We start from the raw sequence: 21,483 nt of genomic DNA, 5'->3' as shown, positions 1-21,483 counted from the left end.
AAAAAATAGGCAATGATAGGATTTGCTGTGAGAACAGAGGAAGAAAAATTATAGACAGAGATTACAAGATTATAGACAATTTTAAGGAGTTTTGCTGTAAAGGAAATGAGACAATGAATGGTTACAGAGAGAGATGTGATCAGTTTGATTTGTAGGCTGGACAAATATTAGCGTGTGTTTATGCTAATAACAATTAGTTACAGAGACAAACTTTATAGAAACATGAGAAAGTAAGAGGTTGCTTAAGCAGTGTTCATGGACAGGCTACAGAGGATGTGGTCTAGTCCACAAGAGAAGGGCTGGCCTTTGCTAGAAACATGGACACATCATCAATAGGAACAGAAGAGAAGGTAAAATATTTTTTGGGAAAGGATAGGCAGATAGGTGGATGTCCTGGGAGACCACAGAATTCCTCTTCTGATTAATTCTCTTTTCTCAGTGGGTCAGGAAACCAGGTCATCAGCCAAGAATGAGTTTGGAGAGAAGTTATGAAATGGTCAAGAAAAGTGTGAGTATGAATGGATCAAGGAAATATTTGAGGGTTGCTGGAAAGCATTCCAATCCACTTAGATGAATTTTCATGAACTAAAAGTGAGACAGGACAGCATGGCTTTGTTTTTTCCTTTAGTCAGAGTGGCTCAGGACAGACCATTTTAGATGGGAGTTTTAGATTTAACTAGGACTGAGGTTTAGGCAGAAAGTAAGAAAAAGATTGAACGCAAACATTGAAGGTACATGCAGGGGAGTGATGATGATGATGAACAATGGAACTTAATCTAGTTAAGTAGGCTAATGTGTACACAGAGTGGGGTAATCAAGGTCAGTGAAAGGTGGTAGAATTAATGGACTGTAGGTGCAATGAATTGGAAGCCTTTTTGGAATTTTGTGACATGAGAAAACGAACTGGAATATGAGAGGTAGCATTCAAAAGTAAATTTGAAATTGAGATTATAGAGGGATCTCAGTTCAAGTCATTAGGTCTATCCTCGAAGAAGAAGGGGTTATTTGTAAGAAAGTTGGTAGGTTTCTGCCAAACGGCTCTTGATCTACCAGTAAGATCGAAAGTGTAGCAGACAGAGATTTTAACTGAGAATCTGGGTCTGGACGCCTTCAGTACTGAGTCCCTACAGGTGTCTGGAGTGCTGCTGCTGTGCTAGGCCCTGGGCGTTGCTAGGCAACTGAGGAGGGTGTGTTGCCCCAGGCGAGTGGTTCAATCCCTTTCTTGTCTAGATCACTTCCTGTCACTGGCCCACTTCCGGTCTCTGGCTAGCTTGGACTCTGGGGTGAAGACATGCCCAGAGACGCCCTCGAGCCGGGTAGGGGGTGGGGTGGGAAGTGAGAGGGTGAGGGGGGTGGGGAGGTAGGGAGGGGCCAGGCCCAAGGGGCAGGTGGGGCCCTTGGGAACTTCAGGGACACCCGGATCCTACTGAAGGACTTGTTTCCTGTGCCGCCATGAAGAAGCTTTTCACTTTCTGGAGAAGGAAGGAGGAGCCCCACAGCCCCTCCTCACACCTGCCCATAGGCCAGGCCAGCACTCATCACCCCACCCAGCCAGGCTACAACCTTCGAGATAAGGATTTAAAGAAACTTCACAAAGCTGCTTCAGTCGGGGATTTGAAGAAGGTGAAGGAGTACCTTCAGCTCAAGAAATATGATGTGAATATACGGGACAGAGAATACAGGTGACCAGACTGATGAAGGGCAGTGTGGAGAGGAAGCCAGCTCCACTGGGTCCTGTAATCAGTAACAGGACTTGTCTGGGCTGCTTCATTGGTTGTCACTCCGAGTTTCCCATAGTGGAGAGGTCTGATAACCATTGTCAGGGCGTCACACTCCCAACTTCCAGCTTGTTACTTCTTAAAATGCTTACCTGCATATTTGAGGTTATTTGTGTCCTCCCTGATTGCCTCCACTCCTCCCACTGCATTAATCTCCACCTGGTACTTCACCCTTTACCCAAACTGCTGGTTTTTAACTTTATATATATTTATATATATATATATTGTCCCCAGTCACCCAAGATTTACCATAGTATTAATGTACTAATAGGAAAAATGTAGAGGAGACCTCCCAGAACAGTGGTTGTTAAGATTTTTAAGACATTGAGACCGCAAAACAGTTTTTTCTTATGTGGATCTTTTTATGTGGATCTCCTATGATTTTTTTTTTTCCAATTGCAGAATATCTTCAAAAAGCCCATCACAACCACTTACTGCAAAAACAAAAGTAATTTTATATATTAGGAAACAAAGAAGTTACGTGTTTGGTATTAATAACAGCAAATATGTACTGTCTATACCTACCTTAAAATCTCATGGGAAGTTTTCAAGTCATAGAGTATGAAAAACATCATTTTTCATCACAATTGGGTAACTGGAAGCTATGGTTATAAAGAAGGTTTATGTCAGTTTGCCAATAGTTTTATGTCCTTCCCTCCCACAAAAACAGAGTTATCTAAATTATTCCAATTTTTATCCTATACCACTCCATTGAATTACATTACGGGGTCATGGGTAACCTCAGTATGACTTCATTCAGGGGTCAATTCTCAGTCTTACCCAGCTGGCATCTCAGCCAAGTATCTTACTTGCCCTATCGGTAGTATTTGAAATAATGTCTTGTCTTTCAGGACCCTTGGTTCACCTGGCACCTCTCCTACTTCTGTGGGCACTTCTTTCCAGACTCTTTTGCCGATTTCTTTTCCTCTTCCTGTCTGGTAAATATTTGAGGGCTCGGAACTTGAAATGATTCTGTGTGTCTTAATCTTCACCTGCCTGGTGAAGAGAGATTATCTTTAAATGTCTATATTCTAGTGCCTTCCAACGTTTTTATCTCTGGCCAGACCTCTCCCCTGAACTCTAGATTCATGTATATAAATACCTACACTTCAAAGTGGATATCTGATAGACTGTGGTGTGCTGGTAAATGAGGGTGGGGGCAAAGCAAAGGAAGGAGAAGCCCCGATTTCAAGCTACCAATGTGATGTCATTTGGCTTGAATAGTTCCTGAAAATTTAACAATTGGCTTGTGAGAGCCACTGGCTCCATCACATCCCTCTTTAAACATCTCAAATATCCCCAAACTGTGCTCCTGGTTTTCCTCCTCAGACCTGCATCTCTCTTTCTAGAAATACCAAATTCTTTCTTTGAATTGTTAGACCAGAAACCCTAGCTTCATTCTTGACTCCTCTCTTTCTTTCATATCATCCATCTGATCTTGTTGGCTCCACCTTCAAAATATAGCTAAATCCAACAATTTCCTGCCACTTTCACAGTTACCATTCTAGTCAAAATCTCTATCCTATCTTAACCAAAATCACTGCAGTGGCCTCCTAGCTAGTTTTCTTTTAACCTTTTCAGTTTATTCTCAATACAGTAGCCAGAAAGATCCTATAAAATACATGTGAAATGAGTCATTCCTTGCTGTAACAACTTCCACTGGCTTTTCATCTCATTAAGGGTCAAGGCCAAAGTCCTTACAGTGGCTCATTCAGCTTTACATGACATGTACCCCCATCCTATTATCTCTCTGATCTTCTGTCCTACAACTTTCCCTTCATTCATCTCCAGCTTCCCTGGTCTCCTTAGTGTTCCACAGAAATGCCAGAAATGTATTTAGGGCCTTTGGACTTGCTATTTCCTGTGCCTGAAGTGCTTCTCTCCCCACCCCCTCACCCCCAGATATCCACATGGCTTCCTCTCACTCTCTCACTCCCTTCCGGGGTTTATTTAATTATCACCTTATCAGCAAGGGCTACCTTGTCTACTCTTTGTACAATGGCAAGTTCTCTGTTTGCTGACATTTCCTATCTTCCCTGCCTGATTTTTCTCTTTAGCACTTAATACTGTCTGGCATGCTTTCTATTTTAAGCTTTTTGTTTACTTCTTCCACTAGCAGGTATGATCCATAAGAGCAGGTATTTTTGTCTCTTTTGTTTGCTGCTATATCTTCATTACCTAGAACCCTGCCTAGCCATAGTAAATGCTTACTAGATATTTTTTGATGAATACAATGTACACATATATACATACATACATATGTATTTTTAACTCATTATAAACTTTCCTTGAAGTGAAACCAGTTAAATATTTGATCTTAAAGGCATTTGCATGTCCTTTTTAATTCAGTAGAAAGCAATTATAATTAATATAACTTGTATATAAATATCAATAAGTACATGAAGCAAATACTATAACAGTATATGATCTGGCATGTTCTTGAGTATGGTAACTTCTCAAACTAAGACTTAACCTCTAACTTTGTGTTTTGTTATGTTGATATAGAACACCTTTGCACCTGGCCTGTGCTAATGGATATTCAAATATTGTATCTCTCTTAATTGAGAAGCAGTGCAAAATAAATGTCTGCGATAGTGAAAACCGGTCTCCATTGACTAAGGTGTGTTAATTTTTCCTTTTCAGTTGGAATGCGTTTGAGTTCTAGTTAACTTTTGTTGGATTTCATAGTTTAAAGCATAGTATTAAATGTTAGTTTAATATATCACATCCTGAGTAGTGAGTTGGTTACTCATCTATTCTTGTTGTATTGACAGGCCGTACAGTGTGCTAAGGAGGATTGTGCTACTATTCTTCTAGGCCATGGCGCAGACCCAAATCTGGCGGATTTAGATGGCAATACTGCTCTCCATTATGCCGTCTGTGGCCAAAGTGTCTCATTAGTTGAAAAATTGCTTGAACACAAAGCTAATCTTGAACATCAAAATAAGGTAGTCTATTAAAAATAACATTATATTTTGAAAGCAATGAAAGAAGGTATGTATTGCAGATATTCATATCTGTTGAAACACACGTTAGATGAAGCGTGAGTTTTCCAAAATGAAACTGGGGAAAAGGAGAAGAAGAATGAGATTATCAAACACTGATAAGGTTTTCCTTTTTAAAAAATCTTGGTCCATTTCATTTCAACTATAACACTGACCTCGAAAACAATACTATATTTAACAATGATAACTGTTCAAAGGCCTCTATCAAATGAGAAATATCTGGTTTCCCAATAAGTTGATATTGGTTAAAGATCATAAGCCTACATTTTTGCCTGTCTTATTTATATACTCATGGATAATGATATTAGGGTTAAATTAGAAAATCACTTACTGTACTAAAAGTAATCCAACTCTCCTATTGAGATGAGTTTTGGTGTTTTTTAAGCTTCTTAACACTTAGGTTCACTGATATTTTGTCTCTGACAGCCCAAAGTAAGTGTCAGCCTTGGAGATCTATGGAATCTCAATGATAACATTATGAAATGTGAATTGATGGTTTGTAATACTTATATTAAATGCTAGGTGCTCTTCGCTTTAAATACTCCAGACTGCTCTTGCCCACAATTTGAATTAGGCCTAAAGTAAAAACTTTGATTGTATTTTTTTTATTTTTTTTATTGTTATGTTAATCACCATACATTACATCATTAGTTCTTGATGTAGTGTTCCATGATTCGTTGTTTGTGCATAACACCCAGTGCTCCACGCAGAACGTGCCCTCCTTAATACCCATCACCAGGCTAACCCATCCCTCCACCCCCCCTCCCCTCTAGAACCCTCAGTTTGTTTTTCAGAGTCCATCGTCTCTCGTGGTTAGTCTCCCCCTCCGACTGACTCCCCTTCATTCTTCCCCTCCTGCTATCTTCTTCTTATTCTTTTTTCCTAAAATATCCTCCATTATTTGTTTCAGAAGTACAGATCTGTGATTCAACAGTCTTGCACAATTCACAGAGCTCACCATAGCACATACCCTCCCCAATGTCTATCACCCAGCCACCCCATCCCTCCCACCCCCCACCACACCAGCACCCTCAGTCTGTTTCCTGAGATTAAGAATTCCTCATATCAGTGAGGTCATATGATACACGTCTTTCTCTGATTGACTTATTTCACTCAGCATAACACCCTCCAGTTCCATCCACGACGTTGCAAATGGCAAGATCTCATTCCTTTTGATGGCTGCATAATATTCCATTGTGTGTGTGTGTGTGTGTGTATATATATATATATATATACCACATCTTCTTTATCCATTCATCTGTCGATGGACATCTTGGCTCTTTCCACAGTTTGGCTATTGTGGACATTGCTGCTATAAACATTGGGGTGCACGTACCCATTCAGATCCCTACATTTATATCTTTGGGGTAAATACCCAGTAGTGCAATTGCTGGATCGAATGGTAGCTCTATTTTCAACTGTTTGAGGAACTTCCATACTGTTTTCCAGAGTGGCTGCACCAGCTTGCATTCCCACGAACAGTGTAGGAGGGTTCCCCTTTCTCCACATCCCCACCAGCATCTGTCGTTTCCTGACTTGTTAATTTTAGCCATTCTGACGGGTGTGAGGTGGTATCTCATGGAGGTTTTGATTTGGATTTCCCTGATGCCGAGCGATGTTGAGCACTTTTTCATGTTTCCGTTGGCCATTTGGATGTCTTCTTTGGAAAAATGTCTGTTCATGTCTTCTGCCCATTTCTTGATTGGATTATTTGTTCTTTGGGTATTGAGTTTGAAAAGTTCTTTATAGATTTTGGATACTAGCCCTTTATCTGATATGTCAATTGCAAATATTTTCTCCCATTCTGTCGGTTGTCTTTTGGTTTTGTGGACTGTTTCTTTTGCTGTGCAAAAGCTTTTTATCTTGATGAAATCACAATAGTTTATTTTTGCCCTTACTTCCCTTGCTTTTGGCGATGTTTCTAGGAAGAAGTTGCTGCGGCTGAGGTCGAAGAGGTTGCTGCCTGTGTTCTCCTTTAGGATGTTGATGGACTCCTGTCTCACGTTTAGGTCTTTTAACCATTTGGAGTCTATTTATGTGTGTGGTGTAAGGAAATGGTCCAGTTTCATTCTTCTGCATGTGGCTGTCCAATTTTCCCAACACCATTTGTTGAAGAGACTGTCTTTTTTCCATTGGACATTCTTGCCTGCTTTGTCAAAGATAAGTTGACCATAGAGTTGAGGGTCCATTTCTGGGCTCTCGATTCTGTTCCATTGATCTATGTGTCTGTTTTTGTGCCAGTACCATACTGTCTTGATGATGACAGCTTTGTAATAGAGCTGGAAGTCCGGAATTGTGATGCCGCCAGCTTTGCTTTTCTTTTTCAAGATTCCTCTGGCTATTCGGGGTCTCTTCTGGTTCCATACAAATTTTAGGATTATTTGTTCCATTTCTTTGAAAAAAGTGGATGGTATTTTGATGGGGATTGCATTGAATGGGTAGATTGCTCTAGGTAGCATTGACATCTTCACAATGTTGGTTCTCCCAATCCATGAGCATGGAACGTTTTTCCATTTCTTTGTGTCTTCTTCAATTTCTTTCCTGAGTATTTTATAGTTTTCTGAGTACAGATCCTTTGTCTCTTTGGTTAAATTTATTCCTAGGTATCTTATGGTTTTGGGTGCAATTGTGAATGGGATCGACTCCTTGATTTGTCTCTCTTCTGTCTTGTTGTTGGTGTATAGGAATGCCACTGATTTCTGTGCGTTGATTTTATAGCCTGCTACTTTACTGAATTCCTGTATGAGTTCTAGCAGTTTTGGGGTGGAGTCTTTTGGGTTTTCCACATAAAGTACCATATCATCTGCAAAGAGTGAGAGTTTGACTTCCTCTTTGCCGATTTGGATGCCTTTGATTTCTTTTTGTTGTCTGATTGCTGTGGCTAGGACTTCTAATACTATGTTGAATAGCAGTGGTGAGAGTGGACATCCCTGCCACGTTCCTGACCTTAGGGGAAAAGCTCTCAGCTTTTCCCCATTGAGAATGATATTCGCTGTAGGTTTTTCACAGATGGCTTTTATGATATTGAGGTATGTACCCTCTATCCCTATACTCTGAAGAGTTTTGATCAAGAAAGGATGCTGTACTTTGTCAAATGCTTTTTCTGCATCTATTGAGAGGATTATATGATTCTTGTTCTTTCTTTTGTTAATGTATTGTATCACGTTGATTGATTTGCGGATGTTGAACCAGCCTTGCACCCCAGGGATAAATTGTACTTGGTCATGGTGAATAATCCTTTTAATGTACTGTTGGATCCTATTGGCTAGGATTTTGGTGAGAATTTTTGCATCCATGTTCATCAAGGATATTGGTCTGTAGTTCTCCTTTTTGATGGGGTTTCTGTCTGGTTTGGGGATCAAGGTAATGGTGGCCTCATAAAATGTGTTTGGAAGTTTTCCTTCTATTTCCATTTTTTGGAACAGTTTCAGGAGAATAGGTATTAATTCCTCTTGAAATGTCTGATAGAATTCCCCTGGGAAGCCATCTGGCCCTGGGCTTTTGTTTGTTGGGAGATTTTTGATGACTGCTTCAATTTCCTTAGTGGTTATAGGTCTGTTCAGGTTTTCTATTTCTTCCTGGTTCAATTTTGGTAGTTGATACATCTCTAGGAATGCACCCATTTCTTCCAGGTTATCTTAATTTGCTGGCATAGAGTTGCTCATAATATGTTCTTATAATTGTTTGTATTTCTTTGGTGTTGGTTGTGATCTCTCCTCTTTCATTCATGATTTTGTTGATTTGGGTCACTTCTCTTTTCTTTTTGATCAGTCTGGCCAGGGGTTTATCAATCTTGTTAATTCTTTCAAAGAACCAGCTCCTAGTTTCGTTGATCTGTTCTACTGTTCTTTTGGTTTCTACTTCATTGATTTCTGCTCTGATCTTTATTATTTCTCTTCTCCTGCTGGGTTTAGGCTTTCTTTGCTGTTCTTTCTCCAGCTCCTTTAGGTGTAGGGTTAGGTTGTGTATTTGAGACCTTTCTTGTTTCTTGAGAAAGGCTTGTATTGCTATATACTTTCCTCTCAGGACTGCCTTTGCTGTATCCCAAAGATTTTGAACAGTTGTGTTTTCATTTTCATTGGTTTCCATGAATTTTTTTAATTCTTCTTTAATTTCCTGGTTGACCCATTCATTCCTTAGTAGGATGCTCTTTAGCCTCCATGTGTTTGAGTTCTTTCCGACTTTCCTCTTGTGATTGAGTTCTAGTTTCAAAGCATTGTGGTCTGAAAATATGCAGGGAATAATCCCAATCTTTTGGTACTGGTTGAGACCTGATTTGTGACCTAGGATATGATCAATTCTGGAGAATGTTCCATGGGCACTAGAGAAGAATGGGTATTCCGTTGCTTTGGGATGGAATGTTCTGAATATGTCTGTGAAGTCCATTTGGTCCGGTGTGTCATTTAAAGTCTTTATTTCCTTGTTGATCTTTTGCTTAGATGATCTGTCCATTTCAGTCAGGGTGGTGTTAAAGTCTCCCACTATTATTGTATTGCTGTCAATGTGTTTCTTCACTTTTGTTATTAATTGCCTTATATAATTGGCTGCTCCCATGTTCGGGGCATAGATATTTACAATTGTTAGATCTTGTTGGATGGACCCTTTAAGTAGGATATAGTGTCCTTCCTCTTCTCTTATTACAGTCTCTGGTTTAAAATCTAATTTGTCTGATATAAGGATTGCCACCCCAGCTTTCTTTTGGTGTCCATTAGCATGGTAAATGGTTTTCCACCCCCTCTTTCAATCTGGGGGTGTCTTTGGGACTAAAAGCAGTCTCTTGCAGACAGCGTATTGATGGGTCTTGTTTTTTAATCCAATCTGATAGCCTATGTCTTTTGATTGGGGCATTTAGCCCATTTACATTCAGGGTAACAATTGAAAGATATGAATTTAGTGCCATTGTATTGCCTGTAAGGTGATTGTTACTGTATATTGTCTCTGTTCCTTTCTGATCTGTGCTGCTTTTAGGCTCTCTCTTTGCTTAGAGGACCCCTTTCAGTATTTCTTGTAGGGCTGGTTTCGTGTTTGCAAATTCCTTTAGTTTTTGTTTGTCCTGGAAGTTTTTTAGCTCTCCTTCTATATTCAATGACAGCCTAGCTGGATATAGTATTCTTGGCTGCATATTTTTCTTGTTTAGTGCTCTGAAGATATCATGCCAGTCCTTTCTGGCCTGCCAGGTCTCTGTGGATAGGTCTGTTGCCAATCTAATGTTTCTACCATTGTAGGTTACATATCTCTTCTCCCGAGCTGCTTTCAGGATTTTCTCTTTGTCTCTGAGACTCATAAGTTTTACTATTAGATGTCGGGGTGTTGACCTATTTTTATTGATTTTGAGAGGGGTTCTCTGTGCCTCCTGGATTTTGATGCCTGTTTCCTTCTTCACATTAGGGAAGTTCTCTGCTATTATTTGCTCCAATATGCCTTCTGCCCCTCTCTCTCTTTCTTCTTCTTCTGGGATCCCAATTATTCTAATGTTGTTTAGTCTTATCGTATCGCTTATCACTCGAATTCTGCCCTCATGATCCTGTAGTTGTTTCTCTCTCTTTTTCTCAGCCTCTTTATTTTCCATCATTTGGTCTTCTATATCGCTGATTCTCTCTTCTGCCTCATTTATCCTAAGCAGTTAGTGCCCACATTTTTGATTGCACCTCATCAATAGCCTTTTTGATTTCGACTTGGTTAGATTTTAGTTCTTTTATTTCTCCAGAAAGGGTTTCTCTAATAACTTCCATGCTTTTTTCAAGCCCAGCTAGTATCTTTAAAGTCATGATTCTGAACTCTAGGTCCGACATCGTACTAATGTTCGTATTGAGTAGGTCCCTGGCTGACGGTACTATCTCTTGTTCTTTTTGCTGACGTGATTTTTTTCGTCTTGTCATTTTGTCCAGAGGAGAATAGATGAATGAGAGAACAAAATGCCAACAGGTTAAGAACGTCCCCAGCAAATATACTCTATACAAATCAGAAAAGGCCTGAAAGCAGGGGAAAAGAAAGGGAAAGAAAGAAAAAAGAAAGAGAAAAGAAAGAAAGAAAAAAAATAAAAAAGGAAAAGATTAAAAACAGAAACAGAACAATACAAAAAAAACCGAATATGATCAAATGTGATCAGGCTAGTGCATAGATCAGTGCCACAGACTAGATTTTGGGCATATTTTGGTCTGTTAGAAAAAAGTGCCTCCTAAAATTTTAAAGGAAGAAAGACTTATATATGTACAAAATAAGGGTTGATACAATGAAGGGATGGAAGATGACTGTAAAGATGAAAATTATAAAAGATTTTATAAAAGGAATTGATACGATAAGTTTGAAAAAAGAAAGAAGATTTAAAAAAAAAAAGGGAGAGAATGTCATCAGGCAGGAGACTAGAACAAAGCCATACACTAGTGATTTGGGTATATTTTGATCTGTTAGAAGAAACTGTATCTCAAAATTTTAAAGAGAGAACAACTTATATATATATGCCAAAAATAAGGGTAACTACTATGAAGGGATAAAATATGACTCTAAAAATGAAAAATAATGTTTTTTTTTAAAAAAAGGGATTGATAAGATGTTGGTTGAAAAAGGGAAAAAGAGAAATTAAAAAAAAGAGTTAAAAAATTAACTTTGAAAAACTAATGAATCATGGTAAAAAAAGCCATGAATTCTATGTGCAGTATTCCCCTAGCGCTGGAGTTCTCCCGTTCTCCTTGATCGGTAAACTTGGTCTTGGCTTGCTGGCTGTTCGTGCAGATCTTCTGGGGGAGGGGCCTGTTGCCGTGGTTCCCAAATGTCTTTGCCGGAGGCGGAATTACCCCGCCCTTGTCGGTCCCAGCTAAGCAAGCTGCTCCGGTTTGCTCTCAGGAGCTTTTGTTACCTGCAAGCTTTCTGTACGTCTTTGGAGGAGGACAGTGAAAATGGCGGCCTCCCAATCTCCACCCTAAAGGAGGCAAGAACTTGGGGCTCCGCTCCTCAGTGCGCCCCCAGAGAAAAGCAGTCACTCCCGTGTCCCTGTTCTCTGGCCGCACTCCGTGCTCACCCGGCCTGTGACTGAGCGTTGCTATCTCTGGCACCCGTCCCCATGTGGAGTCTCCAAACCCAGCAGATCCCTGCGGTGCGTTCCCGTGCCGCTTCTCCTTGGGGAGGAAGGGGAGTCTTCCCGGATCTGCCGCTTGTTGGGTCCCTGCTGGAGGAGCAGTGGCCCGACTGGGCCGCGGATCACAGTTTATGGCCACCCCAAGCTGAGAGCCCGTGCCTCGGCTCCGTCTCTACAACCGGCTTCCCCGCTCCGATACCTGGGAGCTCTGCCGCACTCAGGCACCCCCGGTCTTTCTGTGACCCTGAGGGTCCCGAGACCACACTGTCCCGCGAGGGTTCCACCCCCCGCTTAGCCACTGGAGCGACAGTCCCTCCGCGGAGCCGGCTTCTAAAAGTTCCGATTTTGTGCTCCGCGGCTCTAGCACTTGCCAGAAGCGGCCGGCGGAGGCCCCCTCCCCCGCCATCTATCCTCTCGAATATCACCTCAGATTCATGTCTCCACACGTCCTACCTTCCAGAAAGTGGTCGCTTTTCTGTTCAGAGAGTTGTTGCTACTCTCCTCTTCGATCTCCTGTTGAGTTCGTAGGTGTTCAGAATGGTTTGATCCCTATTCAGCTGAATTCCTGAGACCAGACGAAATCCAGGTCTCCTACTCCTCCGCCATCTTGCTCCGCCCCCCTTGATTGTATTTTTGAATGACCCAACTCCAGTTTATTTTCTTAGTCTCTGAAATCATATTTTGGTATATATCAAAACCTTTTTAAAATTAAAGTGTATATTCAGACGTTCGTTACTAACACACTTATCTCTTAAATTGAACTTAAATCTAAAAGGCATTGAATGTTAGTACAATATTTTAAATAATCATTTTGAAATAATCTTTTCAGGATGGGTATACTCCACTGTTACTTGCCATTACCGAAAATAATGCAAAAATGGTAGAATATCTTCTGAAGAGAGGGGCAGATGTGAATGCTTCAGATAAGAATCAAAGGTATAATAAATGCTAAATAAGACCATACAACTATAGCCACCTGACAAGATAATATATCTGTGTGTGTGTGTACATTTTGTGATATTGATAAAAGATCTGGCCATATATTTTAGATAAATTACCTAGATTCCCAGGATCTGTTTCTGTAAAATCAAACAGTTGGTCCACATTGGTAGGTCATTATTATTCTTTATAACATTGGAATTACAGTCTTACACAGAAACTCAATCTCTAAATCCTAGATGCTGTAGCTAAATGGGAGTAGGTACCCAGAGCCCCAGACATGCCCCTTCCTGGCATTTTGAGACATCTTTAAAAAAAAAAACAAAAAAAAACAAACACTATGATTCCAGGGAGCAGGGATTAAAAACCATTGAGCTAGGGCACCTGGGTGGCTCAGTCTGTTAAGTATCTACTTTTGGCTCAGGCATGATCCCAGGGTCCTGGGATCAAGCCCTGCATTGGGCTCCTTGCTCAGTGGGGGGCCCGCTTCTCCCTCTCCCTCTGCTGCTCCCCCCCTGCCCCCGCTCGTGCTTTCTCTGTCAAATGAATAAATAAAATCTTAAAAACAAACAAACAAAAAAAAACATTGAGCTAGCTGCTTCCTAGAGACTCTTATTTTTAGATTCTGTAATATAATGTGGTTGGTACACCTTTTTGAGCAGATCTGCCCCACTTTTTACATTCTTGCCCTGACTCTTTCCCTGATAGTCTACATTTGAACAGTAAATTTGGAAGACTAACTTTTAAAAAAAAGTACAAGACATGTTTTTAAGATCTATAAATACATGTTTATGTATCCCTCTTGCTCCAGAACAGCCCTTATGATTGCTCTAAGTGATGAACCAACAAATTTAGTCAGTCTTCTTCTTCAGCAAGAAGTGGACCTATCTCGCCAAGATATTTACGGATTCACAGCTGAGGAATATGCTTCTTTCAATGGTTTTACTGTGTAAGTGGTACTGCATATCTTTTAACAATTGTATGGGATTTGATCATAAGGAAAGAACCATGAGCTCCCAAAGTACAAAGCTGACAAAGTGCAAAGCTCTGCAGTAGGGGTAACCATATTATGAATTCTGGCCACAGGGATCCAGGGATCCTTGATTTCACCTGTTTGTAGGGTCGAATCAATATAAGAACTGCAGGTATGCTGAGTTTGCAGATTAACTCCTAGTGGCATGGGAATTTGAAGTATGTCAGGACAGTGATTTCAGCAAATAGTGACATAGCCAATAATAAAACATCTGGGTAATAGTGTTGGGCCAAAGATGATTAATCTACACAAGCCTCCTTCATTGTTTTTACACATTAGTAATGTAAAAATTTTATTCAAGTTTTGAATATTATTATTGTTTTGTTAGCTAACTTTAGTTTGATAAGTTTTCAAAATTCTTAAGTATATATTCTCATTAACCCAAAAGACAGAACTTTTCATGTATAAATATGCATTTCTAATTTTAATAGTCAATGAGAAAGTAAGATGAAATGAACAGAAATTTACATATAGCTAATGAAGTTAAGTAAAGGTATTTTCCTTATAAGTTCATTTTAAAGTAAAATTTTAATTATACATAGGTATTTTTTTCTAGTTTATTGTTTTCTTGTTCTTCCACCTACCTTATTCATATTTTAGTGATATCTTTTAATCATTAATTCCATATGGACATCATAGGGGTGGGAGGAGAGGAAAAAAAAAGAAAGGAGAGAGAAAGAAGTAATTTATATATATATATTCAGATGTTTATTTTTTAGTCTAAATTGAACTTTATAAACTAAGGGATTCATAACCCATTAAATATATAAACCATAATTGAATACAATATTTTCTTTGCAATCCTGGACATATGTACCTTGCTTTACCTTGGTTTAAGCAAACCATGTTATAAAACTTTAAGTAAAGAGATAAATTACTGATGACTATCTATGCTATGAAAGGATTCTTCATTTTATAAAAAGAACTCCTGTTCCTTTTAAATAGGGAATTTTCCTTATCTTTTAAAAAGTTTGGATATAGGGGCACCTGGGTAGCTCAGTCAGTTAAGCAGCCAACTCTTGATTTCAGCTCAAGTCATGATCCTCAGGTCCTGGGATGGAGTCTGCGTCAGGCTCCACACTCAGTGGGGAGTCTCTTTAAGGATTCTCTCACTTTCCTTGTGCCCCTCCCCCTGCTCATTAAGGCCAAGTGTTATGAGCTGAATTGTGTCCCATTCCTCCCTCCTCAAAATCATGTGTTAAAAAGCCCTAACCCCCAGTACCTGAGAATTTGGATGATTGTATTTGGAGAGAGGGCTTTTAAAGAGATGTTAAGTTAAAATGACTGTGCAGTAGAGTGGGTCCTAATCCAGTTTGACTGGTATTCTTGTAAGAAGAGATTAGGACATAGAGACACCAACAGTGCTTGTTGCCAGAGGGGCAACTTTTAGGTGAAGAGTCAGCAAAGCACAGTCATCTCCTAGCCAAGGAGAGAGGCCTGGAACAGATCCTCCCCTTACAGCCCTCAGAGGAAACCAACCCTCCTGGCACCTTGATCTTGGGTGTCCAGCTTCCAGAACTGTGAGAAAATAAATGTCCGTTGTTTAAGCCACCCAGTCTGTGGTATTTTTGTGAGGCAACCCTAGCAACCTAATACATCAAAAATAACCTAAAGCTATTTTTTCTACCTTGCTGGTAATTTATTTGTGATAGCAGGAAGAAAAGTACCAGAGAATGGGAGTATGTGAAATAAAAATGGTGTCTGTTAAGGGAATTGGCTTGAAAGGAGGCTTGAGGTCAGCAGCAAGTGTAAGACATACTTAGGAAGGCATCAGCTAACGTCTAAGGTTTTGATCTGATGATTATGTATTATGAATTTAACTATTTATGAATCCTGGAATTCATATATATTTTCTCTTTCTGGATAGATATCATCAATTAATTGCCAGTTATGGAAAGAAGAAGAAAGTTGAACAGACCTCTAACTCTGAAGATACAACCTTGGGCACTACATTTGATAGAGAAGAACTGAAGGAAGGTAAGAAGATACAAACTAAACAAATAGTTTTAATGGTTTGCTTTTTAGAAAGGGACTCAGTTTTCTCAAATAATATTTAAATTCGGAATAGAAATTTTCTCCCAATTTTGAAATGCTAAATATTTTTAAGAACTGTTCTTTGTAATTAAAACGTTTTGACACTGTGTTGACTGAAAATGTAAAGAGATATCAAATGATTAAGATAATTTTTATCCATAGTCTAGTTATAAAAAACAAAATATGACTAGTTATAATAATTACCAGTTATAAAAAACAAAAATTTTAATAAATATAAAGCTATTAGTAAATTTCTAATTTTATTCTAAAAACACTTCAGCTAAGTATATTTTATTGTTAATATAATATATACTTAATCATTACATGAAACTTAAAATTAGGTAGCAGTATTTGTGAATTGAAAATACTATGCATCTATTAAAATAATTTTTGGTGCTTATTTTCAAAAAAAACAAACAGTTATTTAGGTCTGTAAAACATAGCTTTTTTTCTTTGTTTGGTTTTTGGTGGATATATGTTACACCGACATTTTTTTAATTGGACGACATAAAAATTTTTACAGTTATACTCTGTGAATACACCAGCAAACACACTCCTTCCCTACCCTTCAACTATAGTGTAAAAAAGAAAAAAAAAAAAAAAGGAAATTTAAGATAGAGAGGGAACCTGATGGCAATAGGAGATCATATGACTGTCACAACTACTCACCCTTTCTTCATCCCCTCAAATCTATCATTATGATACTTAGAACAGTGCTTGGTCCTATTGCCTTGAGGTAACTGAATTTAAGAGAGAATTTACCTGAATTTTCCTTTGTAACTTAATCTTACACACTCAAGAAATTTTGTTTTTTGGACTCTTGTTCTTCATCCTTATATGCTCCTCTCTTACCGTCTCCTTCTGTCTCTCTCTCTCATAATGTTCACGCAGCTATAAGAAGTAAAGAATTTCTGTGGTTTATACTTCAGGTCTTTAGGGAAATAAAGCTGTAGAAAGTTAAAAATACCACTCTTATATTTTGAGTATCTCCTGAGGCTAAACAATTAAAAACACCCCCATTCCTCTTACCCATGGCAATACATGTTGCAGTTTTTAATGAAATGTTAATCTTTGTATGTTTTGAAGCATGATAGAAATATTAGGTCAAGAAAATTGCCCAAACATATTAAAAAAGATGGTAAACATTAAAGGTTGTATTTCTGTCAGATTCCAAGGGGATAATTTAATTATTCATTTTTTTAAATGACCATAAAATACAAAAATATTGATGCTAAATTATAATTGTTTTGTAGTTGAGGCGTAGAATTTAAGAAATAGGAGTGAAAATATTTGAACACAAATGAAGACATTACAAATATTACTTGTTTTCTAGACATATAATCTCATTTCTACAAGTCCTTTGCTGCTGCCTTGAATTAGAAAAGTCTGTTTTGAAAGAGCAATTAAATGAAATGTCACAGCATTTCACTGACTACTTATTTGAAGAAAAGTTTGTTAATGGAGAACAATTTTCACCTTAGAAGATGTGAAGAGATTTCAAAAGACAAACATCTATATCATGAACTATCAGTTGAAAGGATACAATTTGTAATCAGCTTATAGTCAGCAAAAGTCTTTTTAGTCAGAATTTTGAATGGCATATTCATAAGTGTAAACTTTGAAACATAATGTGTTAAGCATGCATTGGAACATTTAAATAAAGTAAAATTATTAATATATCAGCTATAAAATAGAGGAAAACATTATAAATAACCCTGTGTAAATGGAAATTCTCTTTTATTTACAAGCACTTTCATTGACAAAACCTTTTTTCTTTTTTAGAAATACCACAGTAATACATATTAAGAAAATTTAGGTATTACAGAAAAGAAAAAAGGAAATAAGAAAAGGTATCAATCATAGTCTCATGACCCAAACAAAACATCTGTTAAATTTCTGGCATGTTTTTGTAATCTTTTAAAATCTGCTAAAGGGACTTTACAATTTTGCATTTAAAAACAAAATACCAAGCACATAGTTTTCACTGTGCTCCTTGCCATACCTTGAACACATCCAGCACAGTCTAGCTTCAGGATGATTCTGGGGAAGACTCTTCCTTTCATTGTATCCTGGGACATTCCTCCCCTCGTAAGGGACATCAGTGAAGCCTTTTCTGGTTGCCTTGCCATTCTGTCACTTACAGTGCTTTATTATCTACTCCTCTCCCCCTTGCCCTTTGGGTCACAAGATCCATGAGAGCTTGAACTTTTTTTGTTCATAGTCAAATCCTCATCACTTGTAAAATGTCTGATGATAGTAAATATTCAATTGCCAAATACAGTCATACCTCATTTTATTGTACTTTGGAAATATTGCCTTTTTTTTTTTTAATAAGTTGAAGGTTTGTGGTAACTGCATCAAGCAAGTCTACTGGCACCATTTTTCCCACTGCATTTGCTCACTTCATGTCTCTAGGTCACATTTTGATAATTCTCACAGTATTTTAAACTTTTTCATTATTATTATATTTGTTATGGTGATGTGATCAGTGATCTTTGACGTTACTATTATAATTGCCTTGTGGTGCCATGAACCACACCCTTATCAGGCAGCAGACTTGATCGATCAATATGTGTATCTTCTGACTACTCCCAACTTGCTGTTCCTCCTGTCTCTCCCTCTCCTCGGGCCTCCTTACTCTCTGAGACACAACAGTATTGACATTAGGACAATTAATAACTGTATAATGGACTCTAAGTGTTCAAGTGAAAGGAAGAGTCTCAAGTCTTTCTCTTTAAATCAAAAGCCAGAAATGATTATGCTTAGTGAGGAAGGCATGTTAAAAGCTGAGGTAAGCTGCAAGCTAAGCCTCTTGTGCCAAATAGTTGGCTAAGTTGTGAATGCAAAGGAAAAGTTCTTGAAGAAAATTAAAAGTGTTACTCCAGTGAACATATGAAAGATAAGAAGCAAAACAGCCTTATTGCTGATGTGGAGACAGTTTTGGTAGTCTGCATAGAAGATCACCAGATACAACATTCCTTTAAGTCAAAGCCTAATCCAGAGCAAGGCCCTAGCTCTCTTCAGTTCTGTGAAGGCTGAGAGGGGTGAGGAAGCTGCAGAAGGTAAGTTTGAAGCTCACAGAGGTTGGCATAGGTTTAAAGAAAGAAGCCATCTCCATAACATAGAAGTGCAAAGTGAAGCAGCAAGTGCCTATACAGAAGCTCCAGCAAGTTACCCAGAAGATCTAGCTAAGGATAATTAATAATAATTAAGATAAATAATGAAGGTGGCTACACTAAACAACAGATTTTCAATGTAGACAGAACAGCCTTATATTAGAAGAAGATGCCATCTAGTATTTTTATAGCTAGAGAGAAGAAGTCAATGCCTGGCTTCAAAACTTCAAAAGATAGGCTGACTCTCTTGTTAGGGCTAATGCTGGTGACTTTAAGAGGAAGCCATTGCTCATTTACCATTCCAAATATTGTAGGGCCCCTAAAAACAATGCTGTATCTACTCCGGCTGTGCTCTGTACATGGAACAACAGAGCCTAAATGACAGCACATCTTTTTTCAACATGGTTTACTGAAAAATTTAAAGCCCACTACTGCTCAGACAAAAAGATCCCTTTCAAGATGTGACTGCTCATTGACAATGCACCTGGTTACCCCAGAGCTCCAGTGGAAATGTGCAAGGAGATTAATGCCTACTTTCATGCTAACACAACATCCATTCTGCAGCCGATGGCTCAGGGAGTAATTTTGACTTTCAAGTCTTATTATTTAAGAAATATATTTTTGTACAATTTTGTAAGGTCAGAGCTGCCATAGATAGTGATTCGTCTAATGGATCTGAGCAAAGTAAATTGGAAAAGATTCACCCTTTTAGATGCCGTTAAGAACATTTGTGATTCATGGGAAGAGTTCAAAATATAAACATTAACAGAAGTTTGGAAGAAGTTGATTCCAACCCTCAAGGACGACTTGGAGGAGAAGGGTTAAAGACTTCAGTGAAGTAACTGCAGATGTGGTGAAAATAGAAAGAGAACTAGAATGAGAAGTGGGGCTTGAAGATATGACTGAATTGCTACAATCTCATGATAACACTTTAATGGATGAGTTGTTGCTTCTTATGGTTGAGCAAAGAAAGTGGATCTTTGAGGTTAAATTTACTCCTGATGAAGATGTTATGAAGATTGTTGAAATGACAACAAGGATTTAGAATATGGTATAAATTTAGTTGATAAAGCAGCAGCAGGTTTTGAGAGGATTGATTCCAATTTTGAAGGAAGTTCTACTGTGGGTAAAATGCTATGAAATAGCATTGTGTGCTACAAAGAAATCATTTGCAAAGTCCATTAATGCAGCAAACTTCATTGTTGTCTTCTTTTAAGAAATTGCCATAGCCACCCCGCCCTTTAGCAACCACCACCCTAGTCAGTCAGGAGCCATCAACATTGAGGCAAGACCCTCCACTAGCAAAAAGATTAGGACTCACTGAAAGCCCAGATGATGGTTAGCATTTTTTTTAGCAAGGAAGTATTTTTAATTAAGATATGGACATTATATTTTTAGACACAGTGCTATTGCAGACGTAATAGACTACAGTACAGTGTAAACATAACTTTTATATGCACTGGGAAATCAAAAAGTTCATCTTAGTTTATTACCAAGATGAGAATAAATAGCCCAGGAACTCAATAGGAAGAGAGCAGAGTTCAGACCGTGAGGACTTTCTATGTTAGCAAGGACTCAATAAGCCACTAAAAGCAAGGCAGAAGTCTCCATGGGACCTGCGTCCAGTTGAAATTGGGATCTGCAGTGATAGATAGATGATGCAAATCAAATCTTGCTGGGTGGTCTAAGAAAACTTTGGAAATAAAAGATAACCCAAATGAGAATAAATAGAAGCTATTCAGAGGCTGTAGTGAGGGAGTCAGCCATCATCACTTACATTTGATGGAGACTCAAAGGAAATCAGGAAAGTGGAAAAGCTCTAACATTGAAAAAAATGGAAGACTTCATACTTGAAGTCTAATTGGAGGTGGTTGGCATGGGGAAGCTGCAGATTGGTTAATTAGAAGTGTTGCATCTTATGTGATTAATTTGAAGAGCATATTTGGCTTTCTCTGGTTAGTGTTGAGTTAGAAGCAGAAAGAGGGGGAAGTGAAATATTGGAAAACTGGCAGTCATGACAAGGTTTTGGTCAAAACCTTCATTCATTGAATTCTGCGCTGATTTCAGAGATTATGGATCAGAGTTCTATTTTCATATATGGTCTGGCTATTGTCCATTTGAATAGTCACTCTTTCACAAATATTCTAAGATTAATTTATCTCCTGACTTCTGAATTTTAAGCCTTGACAAAATGTAAGTACTTTATCAATGAGTTATTAAGATTTTAAAATGAGTTTTCTGCCTTCTACAGTCATTATAAGAAAAAAATTTGCCAACTTCTGTACTTCCTATATATATATATTTATTATTCCATTGATGTTTTAGTAGCAGAGTGGAAAAGATGTAGTAGACTCAAAAACCTACCTAGCCACTTAGAAGCAGAAGAATGTTCAAGCTTCTTAACTATAGCCTCAGTTCCTTCAATGTAATAGAAAGAAGATAAACTAATCACTTCCCAAGATTGTTCTCATGAGGCAGATCTTTTCTCCTTTATACTACATTT

The 21,483-nt window shown here is 38.4% G+C and overlaps 1 protein-coding gene across 1 annotated transcript in view; it reads left to right on the top strand.

Annotated features, from left to right (window-relative positions):
- Nucleotides 1-21,483, top strand: part of ANKRD7 (ankyrin repeat domain 7) — a 61,102-nt gene that overhangs the window by 32,173 nt on the left and 7,446 nt on the right. The window contains 8 exon segments of the mRNA XM_027574289.2: nt 440-508; nt 1,459-1,682; nt 4,284-4,398; nt 4,553-4,726; nt 12,688-12,794; nt 13,609-13,699; nt 13,701-13,746; nt 15,698-15,807. Coding sequence (XP_027430090.2) covers nt 440-508; nt 1,459-1,682; nt 4,284-4,398; nt 4,553-4,726; nt 12,688-12,794; nt 13,609-13,699; nt 13,701-13,746; nt 15,698-15,711 — 840 coding nt within the window. The 3' untranslated portion in view covers nt 15,712-15,807.

Source organism: Zalophus californianus, chromosome 12, assembly GCF_009762305.2.
Source record: "Zalophus californianus isolate mZalCal1 chromosome 12, mZalCal1.pri.v2, whole genome shotgun sequence".
NCBI classification, from domain to species: Eukaryota; Metazoa; Chordata; class Mammalia; order Carnivora; family Otariidae; genus Zalophus; species Zalophus californianus.
This window is presented reverse-complemented; position numbering and strand designations above follow the sequence as displayed.